Source organism: Thalia democratica, chromosome 6 (genome assembly GCF_965202585.1).
Source record: "Thalia democratica chromosome 6, ktThaDemo2.hap1.1, whole genome shotgun sequence".
NCBI classification, from domain to species: Eukaryota; Metazoa; Chordata; class Thaliacea; order Salpida; family Salpidae; genus Thalia; species Thalia democratica.
This window is the reverse complement of record NC_139170.1, coordinates 27,519,535-27,531,921: the sequence shown is the minus strand read 5'-3', so window position 1 is coordinate 27,531,921 and position 12,387 is coordinate 27,519,535. Positions and strand designations below refer to the sequence as shown.

The following is a 12,387-nucleotide window of genomic DNA, read 5'->3' as shown; positions in this document are numbered from 1 at the left end:
TCTATTTGCGTGCATATTTTAATCGCTGCTATAAAATTATATATTCCCTGACGTCATCTATTTACGTCACTGTTAAGATAAGCTGTTATTCCTGCATTGAAATATATGTACGTTTGATGATTGACGTGTGCTATTTCTAGATATCTGTTACAAGTTGTTAACGAATGCATGGTTTATTGCTTCGAAAAATTTGTTTTTAGTTGATGTTTACAAATAAATCTATAACGCTTTTAGTTACTAAGGTTGTATAACTTTAAAATGTTTTATAAAGTCTCGAATTGTAAGCTGGATTTTGATAAAGTAAATGCCATCTTCCATATTTATATAATAATTTTCTTAACTACATATTGTTCCTTAAAATTATTTAAAAATAATTCAAACATTTCAAAATGTTTTGCGTAAGTATTTATTATGAACATGCAGGTAGAATTGATCTTATAAATATTGTATTATCTTTAATTCAAAGTTAAATTTTTATTATGAACCTATTTTCCAGTGATATAAAACACAAAGCTTTGATTTGGCTTATCTTTGCTGTCGTCATTTTAAAGCCTTTGCATTCGTATTTTCCTGCACTTTTTGTCATTTAAAACTTTTCCTTTACTTGTTTTTTTGTTATTTTTTTACTTTTGTAATAGAATTTCTTCATTTATTATTGATTTTGTTCTGTCTTTTATGCAATGAAACGTTAGTTTTTAAGAGTTTTAAGCGACCGAAAAGTTATATTGTCTTTGTGTGTGTTAAACTTTTCAAGTTTAGAATTGACCGAATTGTCTTTTAATTTTACACTTTATAAAATTTGTATTTAATTTATCACAGTTATTTTAAGTAACAATTTTAATGTTTTATTATAACATTTTTGCGTAAAATTAAATATTTTTCTATAAAATAAATAGCGTTAGTTGTTTGTCTTTAAACTAAAATAAGTTTTAATCCTTATAGATTTTTTTTTTGCAAGCTTAATTTTGTTTTTAGAAATTCAACATACTTCTTAATTAAATTACCTAAAAATGTTAAACCACCAATTATACTATTAGTAATTAAAATACTTTCATTAAAACTAAGTTTCAAGTTTTGTATTTTGTTTATTTCTGTAAACCGTGCAATTTCATTATTTAAAAAAAGTACTAAAATTTTAAAACACTTAGAAGTAAAAAAAAACAATGTAAAACAAAATTTTGGTCTTTGTAAACGTAAAAATCAAAAACAACTAAAACAAATTTACAAAAGTAGAAGGTTACAAAGTTTATAAGAACGAAAGCTATTTTAAGATTGAGTTTCCGAGCTAAAAAAAAGTTTAAGGTAATTTATGTATAATGTGGTTACTGTACTATTTATACAGAAACAAATTTTTACAAGTTTCATAACAATGCACTATCGAAAAATTTGAAGAACAATTAGTTTCTCATAAGCACCATGATATCATATGAAGCCAGTAGTCACAGGATATCAGTTTAATTTCTATAAACATTCATGACGTAAACTTTAAAACAACTTTGTATAAGTTTTTTTGTGTCAGTCATTAGCTACTTAAATAGTTTGCAATCAAAAATAAATTCACTTTAAAATAACAACATGTGGATTTATTTTTGTTTTTACAAATAACTTAAGCAAGAAATTATTGAACATGTTACATTAAATTCTTCAATCTGTTAGTTTTGATATAAACGTTGGTACAAAATAAGTGAACTAAAAAATCAGAAAAACTGTTATATAAAGCTAATGATAAATATAAAAAAAATCAAACCAGCTCGTTTTTACCATTTAAATGTATTTTTACACTCATGTTTCAGTTGACAGTTAGTCGCTGATGCTACTTTTTCGTATGTTTTTGTCATCAATCTTTTTTGACATGGCCACTTTGAACTCATTGCTGATCATTATTGACTGTTTTCTTTGCTGTTCATGCTTGTAATCCCTTGCTTTTTTGTCACACTTTATGGCTTTTTCGTACAGGCTTTCTTTTGAAAAAGTTGTTTCAGACTCATTGTATAAACTAATGAAAACTTTTTTTTAAGTAATAAGTTCAGTTTTTTTAGTATCAGCTTTAAGTTTTTATTATTTATTAATTATCTCTTCAATTAATTTATGTTTAGACTGCTGTAAATACATAAAAAGTTTATATGAGTTTATTAAAATTAATTTTAAATTAGAGTTTTTTTAACGTTTAACCTTGAAATGTATTTTTACTTAGATAATACTTTCAAAGTTTATAGCGTCATAGTTTAACATCTAAACTACAATAAAACTTAGGCCAGTTTATGCAGGTGCACTAAACTAATGCACATAACATAAAATTACCAAAAATTGAATCAACCTGCTTCTTCCCATCTCTGCTGGTTCTTGTACGAGGTTGCCAGGCTGAACAGGCACCCGCTGTACACCTTGTACCTGCCACACTTCCTCCCCATCTCGCTCTCCACGACGTACACCGCCTTCTTCAGGCTCTCCTCCTCTTCTGCGTACAAGTCCAGCAATCCCTGGAAGATACCGATCACGCGCAGGCTCCTGGCCTCGCTCAGGCACACCGTCTTCGATGAAGCCTGCTCCGTCGACCTCAGGCGCTCCAGAAGGTCGCGCATAACGAAAAGCAGGTTCAACTGCTGCTCGTCCTCGAAGCTGAGCGCCGCTCCCAGTATCTTGCTGATGCAGTCGGCCAGCAGTATGACGGCTTCGTCGGGAACCATGTGCTTCCTGGAGTGCTCGGCGCTCAGCTGGTAGAAGAGCACGGCGGCGGTGTGCTCGCCCCGCCTTTCCAACACCGACCCGTACCTGATGAAAAGTTACTTTAATGTGGATTTATCTGGCACCATGTCACAAAGTTAAAACTGTTTCGCCTGAAAAAGGCTCATCAGACCTTGTTACTTTAATACGTTAGAAGTTTTTGATTTATCCATGGAAGTTTTTATCTGGTGGGTTGTTGTGTTTAAGAAAAATGATAGTGGCATTGTCACTCATTTCAGAAGTTTGCTGCGCCTCATAAAGCCTTAACACATTTTTTTACTGTACTAGAAATTTAGAAAGTTACCAAGAGAGACTTGACTATTAGGATAGGATATAAAATGGCAACAATCAGTACAACTTTACGTATAAGAGCAGTAATTGTCATTGTAGAAAAGTACTTAAACAATAACTTCTTTGTTATAAATTTTGTTTTATACTAAACAGAGAAATTATAAAAAGGTTTAAAGGACTAAGAAGTCAAAAACAGTTTATTTTTCTAATTTTAGCTTTTTAACCTTCATTTAAAATATTCAAATATAGTGGTAGTTATAAAAGTATCCTACTTATAATAAAATACGTATAAAACATGACCTAAATGTATATTATCATTCATTGTAGCTGAAAAACACTGTCTGGAATAGTTTTGACAATATATTAAAGCAAAACTCAAAGAGTATATAATCTAGTAGTATTTTAAGTATTAAGAAATTTTACTGTTTTTTTTAATCTGTGTATTTACTATAACTATTTTTTATAACCAGCCTTTTAAATGTTATAGTTTTCATTTTAACTGAATTTAGTTAAACTTTACTACATTATAAATCTAAAAATTTTTAAATGTGTAAAATATCTTTATCCTTTTTTTTATACTAATTCTAACAATATACAGAAACAATCTTTAACGCCAATTAAACTTTTGATAGTAGTTTTTATTAAACTTTTTAAAAGCTTTCTATACAACATTTATACTTACCTATATATCTCCCTGGATGATACTTTTACTTTGTGTTCGAAAACTGCGACCAATTCTCGTAACGTTTGTTTCATTTGTTCATGCTTGGAAAAAGTGTCTGGTAGCTTGTAAGTATCCATAAGTTGCTTGACTTCCTTTTTAAGCGTTTTTAGTGAATTCACATATTTTATGCTAGCCTTTCTTTTTAGAGGAGTTTGGCTTTTGAAAATATATGTTCTAGTGTTGGCTTCTATATCTTCGTTTAATGAGCTTTCTTTCACTTCAAAATCTGTTAAAAATATTTATTCTTAAATGAAAATAACACACAGGTTTAACAAAATTATGTAAGCTATTTAAAGCTACATAACAACCGTTAGTTACTTAAATAGAATTAGAAAAAATATATTCCGTATTTTTATAGTCGTGAAGGGTTTTGGCTTTGCGCTAAAAATATTTTTACTATTGGTTTACCGCAAAAAAAAGAAATATTTTTAAAGTTCATAAACAGTGGCTTATGCAAGTTAAATTAAATTTTTAAGTTTTCGTTCAAGTTTTTACATGATTGAGAAAAAAATTAAAGTAAAGGTTGTTTAATGTAGAAAACTAAAAGTGTTTTATCTTATATGACGAACATGAGTTATTTTATATTGAAAACTTTATAAGAAAAATAAATACCAAGAAAAAACTTATTATAACCAACATAAGATTTTTTTTAATTTTTACGTCTTTTTTTGTTTATTTAAAAGCATCTAATTTAAATGATTTAATGTTTTAGTTACAGCACTTTAGATTTTTTAGGAATATAATTTTTTAAATACTACAAAACACTGATAAATATTCTGCCTCTATAGTATTTTTAGTAAATTTTGAATTTTAATTGATTTTTAGATAACAGATTGCAGTTTTTTATTTATAAAATCGCATAAATTTAAATCGGTATATTAAGTAGATTTTGCTATTTTTAAAATTTTTGGAGTTTTTGTAGAATTTAAATATAGTTATGTCTAAAAATTTTTTTCTAAATTAAAAAACCAAAAAAAGTACTTTTTAAACAAGTTGCTTTAATACGGTTCAACTAAACTATTTACTAGCTAAACATATTTTAAATTATAAATTATAAATAATTGTTTGATATATTAACTTCAAAACTCTTTGATGACTACTATTAATTAAATACTACCACGAGTCTCTTAAGTGTAATTGATAGGTAGTGTTCACATACGATTTTCCTAATTTACTAATCCCAACCAAAACGACAATCAAAACTGTGCGGATTCAGTTTACCTTTGTTTAAAGTTTAAATCGATTTATAGAATAAAGTTTTGTAAGCGTTTAATTTGCTTACTCTACATTAAGTTGAGTAAAAAATGAATTACTTTGTTCAAAAAAAGGTAGTAGAATAATTTTATTAATTTTTTTTTTATCTCAAAAAGGAACCGTTTTTACATTAAAAAAACCATTATACTAGTGATAAATATTGAAAAGTTTTTATGTAATATTAAAAAAAAATCTTTGTATTTTTCAAACTATAAGAAATTGCTGATTACAAAAAAATATTGTATATGTTATAGATATACTTTTAAATCTAAAAATTATTTTGTTAGTTAACTGTATCGAATGTTACAATTTTAAAAGTAGGCAATTTAGTTTCAATTATTCATATATGTGCAAAAGTAATTTTGCAGTCAAATTTAAACGGATGGTCTATTTTTTTGATTAAAGAGTATTTCTCAAGTTTCAAAGAGTTCAAAAATTTTTTACGTTGTTTTCTAACAATTATAAGTAACCTTAATCATTTTTTTTCTATTTTTTTAATTAAAATTTTTAATAAAAATAAATTATGCATGTTTTTACTTAAAATATTTCTGTTTATAAGTTTCATTTATATTAATAAATATTATAAACTTTTAAATCTCAAATTTATGCTAAATATAAACTACATCTTCTTAAATAATTTAATATCACTATATTTTAAAGCTTTAAATGTGGTGCTGTTTGAGTTCAAGCACAAAAATATATATTTTTTTTTCAATTTAAAAACTAACATTCATTTATTAATCTTCGGTTTTTAAATTTAATTTTTTAAAACAAATATAAAAAAATCTTAAATAAACGTTCATTCCAAATTACTAAAAGTTTTTAAAATCGAATAAAATTCACATTGTACCTTCAAAAATTTCTTTTAATGAGAACTTCATCTTTTCTGTTGTAGGCATTTTACTTTCTTGCATTTTTTTCCTACTTAATTAAGCTTCGAATTTACAGGTTTATAAATCTTTAAGACGGTCCAGTGTCGTTGTTGTAATGTTGATAATGTTGCAAATTGTAACTGCTTGTGCGAGAGACGAATGTAAAAAAAGCGAGAGAAAAATAATTATATGGAAGAACTTTTAAACTTTTAAAAAAATATTTTTATACTGAAATCTGTACAAATTGTATAATGATAATAACACAATTAATGTAAGGAGTAAAAATGTAGAACTAGCATAAGTATAGACCATACATATAGTATTTAAAGAGAGCATATTACTGAAAATCAATGATTTAATTGTATAACCAATTGCTTTCACGTAAATAAGTATATTTTAAAATTTAAAAACTAAGAGTTTGCTGATCAATAATTTCCTAATAAACTTAAGTATAAGTAAAAAAAGAACTTTGTAGTTAACCAAATTATTTTTTAGCAAATTAAAAAAATACTACGGTTTTAATTATCTTTATAGCCAAATTCACCTATAGCTTTTCCTTGAAAAATAGTTCTATCTGAAGTTTGGTTTGTTTCGTTAACTTATTTCAGATGTGCAAAAAATTTTCTTAATCACCAGACTTTCAAATATAAAACTTATTATGGTTATTATTTAGTTTCAAAAAGTTGTTAGTCTTAGCAATAGTTTCATACATAAAATGACCTTTTTATTTAAGTTCTGTTTGAGAGGGATGTATATAAAAGATCAACTATAACTTACGTTAAAGAAATAATTAATGAATAAGATTTATAGTATGTGTTTCTTAACTGAGTTGGAGAAAAAATAAGCTTTTTTAAATTTCAACGTTATTGAGTTTTTTATATGAGTAATCTATTTAAAAAATTATTATTAAGAAAGTAGGAGGTTTTATACGTTAAAAGAAATAGTTCATAAATTAAACAACGTTTTAAAAATATTACAAAAGTGTCAGAGCATGTTCATTTGATGCTGGAATCAGTAAACTGTTTCACAGTAGTCTCAAGTATTCTTAAACCGATTTGTCTATACTTACATCAAGCAAGCATGTTCTAAAGTTGCATCTCGCGCATTTTATACTCAGCGATAAATATATATTCTTCAAGTTTTATTGTTGTTTTAATATTAAATCAACTAATATGCTTTTTGCTGTGTAACTCAGTCAGTTTTTATCACAATCAAAATTTTAAATAAAAAATCCAATTTCCATAAGCTAATTTTATTTTCTAATTAAAAAGAACTGTATTTATAAATAATTTAATTGTTTAATTAACACTAAAATAAATATCCTTCAAATTTTAAAAATTGTTATGTGTTTTACAAATCTAATTACCCTTATTGCATACCAATTTAGGTATCATTAAACTTTGTTTTAAAATGTATAATGAAGTTGATTAAATATAATAATACTAAATTGTATTTCTACAGCTAATCAAATACGGTATCAGCAAAGTGGATGTCCAATCTGCAGACAGTCATTCAGAGCGTTGTTGCAAATAAGAGCCGTTAAAAAATGCGAAGATTCCTATCAACTCGATCAATCTTCAGTCAAAATTTCAAATGACAATATTAGCATAAATGAAGGTTACTTAAATTTGTTTATTATAAGTCAGACTAGATTTTTTTGTTAAGGAAACGCTGTAAAAGTTATATTTAAAAATAATAATTGTATAGAATTCATTCAACTCTAGTTTTCTTCAAAAACTTTTGAATACCCAGTTGCATATACTGTTTTATTATGTATTTTAGTTTTCAATTAATTAAAACTTATTAAAACTTTATGTTACAACAAAATAAGAGGCAGTAATTTAATTTTAGCTGTGTTTTGTGTAAAATATTAGAATTTGACGTTTAGGTTTAATAATTTGAAGCAGATAAATTAGCTTTGTCTTTTAACAACACCAAAATAACAAAATTCAAATCTCAATCATTTTTTATTTTTTCAATAACGGTAGTTTTGTGCTTTCATCTTATAAAATACATCTAAAAATACGGCCCTTAAATACTTAGTTTTAAAAGTTGATAACGTTTAAAATACTAGATATTTTTATTAAAGTTAAACTTTGACAAATTTTGATAACAATTAGTATTTAAAATTGTACTCAATTATTCTCAACAATGCTTATGATAGATTTTTTTCTAACAGTATCTTTTTATTAAAAAAATTATGAATTTTTACTTTTAACTACGAATTTCTGTTTCAATAAAAAAAATAAAGTTTTCTGATAGCTTTTATAGTTGTTACTGAATTATTTAGTTGTCGATATAATTTTTTAATTAAAGCTTTTAAAAGATTTGCAGAAATTTACAAGTTTTCAATCCAGGTTATTTACCTTATAAACTAAAAACATATTAAAATTTTATTGCTATTAAACAATAGTTTTTTTATCCCATTGTTCGACTAATTCTTTACAAGTTTTAATTTGCTCCAAAATCAAAAGACCTACCTAAAATCTTTATAATTTGTAAAGTAGAAATATTTGATTAATTAAAAAATTAACCACAGTATTTTACATTTTTTTTATAACAAAATAGAAATATGTCATATAACCATCAGATAAACTTTATTTTTTTTTTGAAATGTTCTAAAGAATTAAAAAAATTTACAAATGTTAGTAGAAGTATATATTTCAAATTATCTTCGTAAACAAAAGTTAGATAAGTAAACATAAAATTCGGTGAAAACCATACACCATATCAAATATTTTTATCTCTTTTTTTTAAATCATTAAAAAAAATCCTTCTTTAATAAGGTTTCTATGAAGAATTTTGGTATCGTGGTCAAAACTTTGTATGTCAACAAATATTTATATATTATAAAATTCAATCAAAGTTCGCAACAGACAAAAACGCATCAAGTTTTACAAATCAAACTAAGCAGTTTATTTGAACAAGTACTAAAAAGATTCAAATAACTGAAGCAGCGCTTTAAATGGTTTATTAACAACATGAATTTCAGATTACAACGGTGAAGGTGATTCTGATATTTCGCTGCCTCCTCTGCCACCAGGCTACAAAGGCGTTTCGCTAATCGAAGCCATCAACACCCCATTGAAATCAACTGGTCTCCCTACAACAAGTATTTGTGTTTTTTTTAGTAGTTAGCTTGTTTAATTCAAACCTTATTTTCCATCGAAGTCTAATAGTGTTTTCAATTTAATTAATATAGTTTTTATAAATTAGACTAATATTAGGTCGAAAAGTTTCGAACGTTTTTTGTTTAATTTTTAGTACTAATGACTTTTTTAAACTAAATTGTCAAAAAAATCTAAGAACTTCTCTTATTTGATTGCTGAAAAATGTATTGTGTGTTTTATACACTTCTGTATCTTTTAAAATGTATGTCACTATATTTTTTATTCTAATTTTAAATATTTATTAAAGTTATAAACTATCAAAGATATCGACCTCTTACCAAAATGGAAGATATGTCTTATAATTACTATATTTTAAATGGTATTATTTATTAAAGCAGTATAAAAGGTTTTTACTTCTCACATGCATTATCAAAGTTAAGTTGAAGACTAACAAGAGTTTTAAGGTTTTTTTTAACTAGTTTATTATAAAAACAGTCTGAATACCGTCTAACTATTTTGTTAAGGTTTAAATTTCCTTAATAACCTATTTTAGTTTAAATTGGGTTACATTATAACAATTTTGCCTGATATTAAGTAAGTTACGTGATTGAAATGTAATTTTGTAAAATTTATAAATGTAAGCATTTGTGATTATGTATAAAACAAATTACATTTTTGTAAGGTAATTATTGTTGTCTTTTCGTCCCATGACTAAAAAGTAATGCTTATTTATGTTTTAATGCACTTTTAAGAGAAAAAAAAAATTAACTGTTGTGTTTTTACCACTGTTGTTTGTATATTAAAATAAACATTTCCATTAGTTCATAAAAAATTAAAAACTTAAGTTTTTACGATTGAATACTTAAGTTATCTACTAGTATATGTATAATTATTTTCCTTAATGAACTTTTTTATTTTACTAAGATTAAAAAATAATAATTCGTTTTTTTTTCACAGCAAATAAAGGCAAAAAAGTGAAAACAAACAGGAAACAATCCTTAAATGGTTCGAAAAAAAGTTCTATTGTGAGTGTTAGTAAAAGTTTATTCTGAATGTTTTAAAATTATTTTAATAGTAAAAAATGTTTTCTTTTAGTTTTAATTTACTTTCGTTTTCAACTTGAGCTTAAACGTAAAAATGTCGTACATATTAAATTTGAATAGTCTGTTTCAAGTAAGTTTTTAATGTTATTAAATCGGGTTGGCTGCAGTTGTAAGGTTTTAGATTTTTTTTCATTCATAACATTGTACAAATGAGGTATAGTGATAATACAGCAGTACATTAAAAACATCTGTACCCTTACCCAAATATATAAAATATAAATCGAAAAAATTTATTATCAACTTAAATTTAAAATAAATAAAATATTAGCCAATCAGAAGCGACCTTAGATCTGCTGCTGACGCTATTTAATCTGATAATGAAGTTTAAAATGGGAAAAAAATGTTTTAAGTTATTTAACTTCCCACTTCTTAAATTTAAATTTATAAAGAAATAATTTTAACTATAAGTTATTTAAATGTTTAAACTTATTTATAATTTATTACTACTATTAACTAAAAAGGTTTTAGAAATAAGAAAATGATAATTTACAAAAAATAATTACTTAGTAAAAAAACAATTAAGATCGTTTTAAACATAATAATTAAACATAATTTTTAACTGTACATAATAATGTATAAGAAGTTGTTGTTTTACATGGTATGAAGTTATATATATATATAGGGAAAACTTGTAAATAAAAAACATACAGTTATATATATATATTAAACGGAAACGGGTCAAAATTGCACGAGGTTAATAAATTGCACGAGGGAACAAAATTGCACAAAGGCAATTGTGCACCAAGGGTCAATTTTGCACGAGTTATATTTCTGCACGAGAGTAAAAAAAACAGAAAAAAATACTCAATAATAAATTAATAAAAAATAAAAGAAAATAAAGTTACTGACCGAGGGTAAGGGTTAGGAGTAACAGTGACAGTAAAAATAAAAATAACTAGTAAAAATTATTGTATTAAAAAAAAATAATTAAAAAAAAAGCTACCGACCGAGGGTAAGGGTTAGGGGTAACAGTGATAGTAATAAAAAAAATTAATATAAAATTAAAAAAAATTCAACCCGTTCAAAATTGTCTTCGTGCAATTTTATCCCCTCGTGCAAAAGTTACTTTGTGCATTCGTGCAATTTTGTACGCTTGTGCAAATTTGCTACCCATAAAATACATACATATAAAATAATGTTCATGACTTTTTATTTAATAAAAATTTTATATATTTTATTTAATAGTAAAAAAAAAACGAAGTACAGTAACTTAATGACGGACAAGGAAATTTTTTTATAAATTAGTTTTTTTTTTTTTTTAAATTATTTTAACAGTTTTAAATGTATTCGTTTTGCTACATTTAAATGTAGTTAAAATTTGATTGATTAATCATACAAGTAGTTATTTTTGAATTTTGTATGAATATATACTAGTTTAGTTTTCAAACATTAAAAACAGAAATTAACTTAAACTTTTTTTATTCAATAGCGAAACTGTAAAATACACGAACTAAATGTATATACTTAAAGTAAAACTTAAAACAGGGTTGCCAAAAAACTTTTAAACCTGGAATTTGACAATTTAGGCTAAAAAAATGGAGAAATCTGGAATTTGTGAAATTTAAAAAAAAAACCTGGAATTTTAGACAGTTTTTACATATTAAAACATATTTGACACAAAAAATATACCATATAGATAGTTTTTTTTGTCATCGTCAAAAAAGTTTTTATGAAAAAACACATTTAAAGTAACTTTACAGTATCTTTTCAATGTTTTTTAACTTTTTAACACAGTTTTTTACCTTAAACTTAATTTTAGACGGAAAACGAACCCAAAAATGTGTACTTTTAAAAACCTTAAGGAAATTTTAAAAACTTAGGGAAAATTTGCCGAAAACATTTGGCAACCCTGTTAAAAGCGGTATACTATCAAAATCCACCCGCGTTCAAAATCCACCCGATCAAAATCCACCCGCGTTCAAAATCCACCCGATCAAAATCCACCCGGTTCAAAATCCACCCGATCAAAATCCACCCGCGTCAAAATCCACCCGATCAAAATCAACCCGACTCTAAATCCACCCGTTTCAAAATCCAACCGATCAAAATCCACCCGGTTTAAAATCCACCCGATCAAAATCAACCCGAGTCAAAATCCACCCGATCAAAATCCACCCGATCAAAATTCATCCGAGTTAAAATCAACCCGAGTCAAAATCCTACCGACACAAAATCAACCAAAGTCAAAATCCAACCGAATCGAAACAAGCACCTTGTTTATTTATTTCTTTTTAAATCAAGTATCATTTAAACAAATCTCACCACTCTAAAGTACCAATCTTAAACAAGTTTTATTTAAAAAACACTTA

The 12,387-nt window shown here is 25.6% G+C and overlaps 2 protein-coding genes across 4 annotated transcripts in view; one reads left to right on the top strand and one right to left on the bottom strand.

Annotated features, from left to right (window-relative positions):
- Positions 1–12,387, top strand: part of LOC145839489 (E3 ubiquitin-protein ligase MGRN1-like) — a 37,132-nt gene that overhangs the window by 14,597 nt on the left and 10,148 nt on the right. Inside the window, exons 10-12 of one of the 2 annotated variants that reach the window (XM_082947072.1) lie at positions 7,327–7,482; positions 8,858–8,977; positions 9,933–10,000. In XM_082947072.1, the coding sequence (XP_082803198.1) occupies positions 7,327–7,482; positions 8,858–8,977; positions 9,933–10,000 (344 nt within the window). Of the gene's footprint in view, positions 1–7,326; positions 7,483–8,857; positions 8,978–9,932; positions 10,007–12,387 lie in introns of both variants that reach the window. The other variant, XM_082947071.1, reaches the window with a different exon arrangement.
- On the bottom strand, positions 1,187–5,983 carry LOC145839494 (uncharacterized). Of its 2 annotated transcripts, none has more exons than XM_082947084.1 (4): positions 5,844–5,983; positions 3,698–3,965; positions 2,318–2,772; positions 1,187–1,961 (listed from the first exon to the last, which is right to left on the bottom strand). In XM_082947084.1, the coding sequence occupies exons 1-4, from the start codon at positions 5,905–5,907 to the stop codon at positions 1,801–1,803; spliced, it is 948 nt and encodes a 315-aa protein (XP_082803210.1). In that variant the 5' UTR covers positions 5,908–5,983; the 3' UTR covers positions 1,187–1,800. The 2 variants fall into 2 exon arrangements, with proteins under 2 accessions (XP_082803210.1, XP_082803211.1); XM_082947085.1 differs by having other exon boundaries at positions 1,805–1,957.

Excerpts from the sequence above, each read along its gene's own strand:
- LOC145839494 (XM_082947084.1), bottom strand. The coding sequence starts at position 5,907 with ATGCAAGAAAGTAAAATGCCTACAACAGAAAAGATGAAGTTCTCATTA. Across the intron at positions 3,966-5,843 it reads ATTAAAAGAAATTTTTGAAG|ATTTTGAAGTGAAAGAAAGC; the intron begins GTACAATGTGAA and ends TATTTTTAACAG. Across the intron at positions 1,962-2,317 it reads GCAGAGATGGGAAGAAGCAG|AAAGCCTGTACGAAAAAGCC; the intron begins GTTGATTCAATT and ends CTTTTTCAAAAG.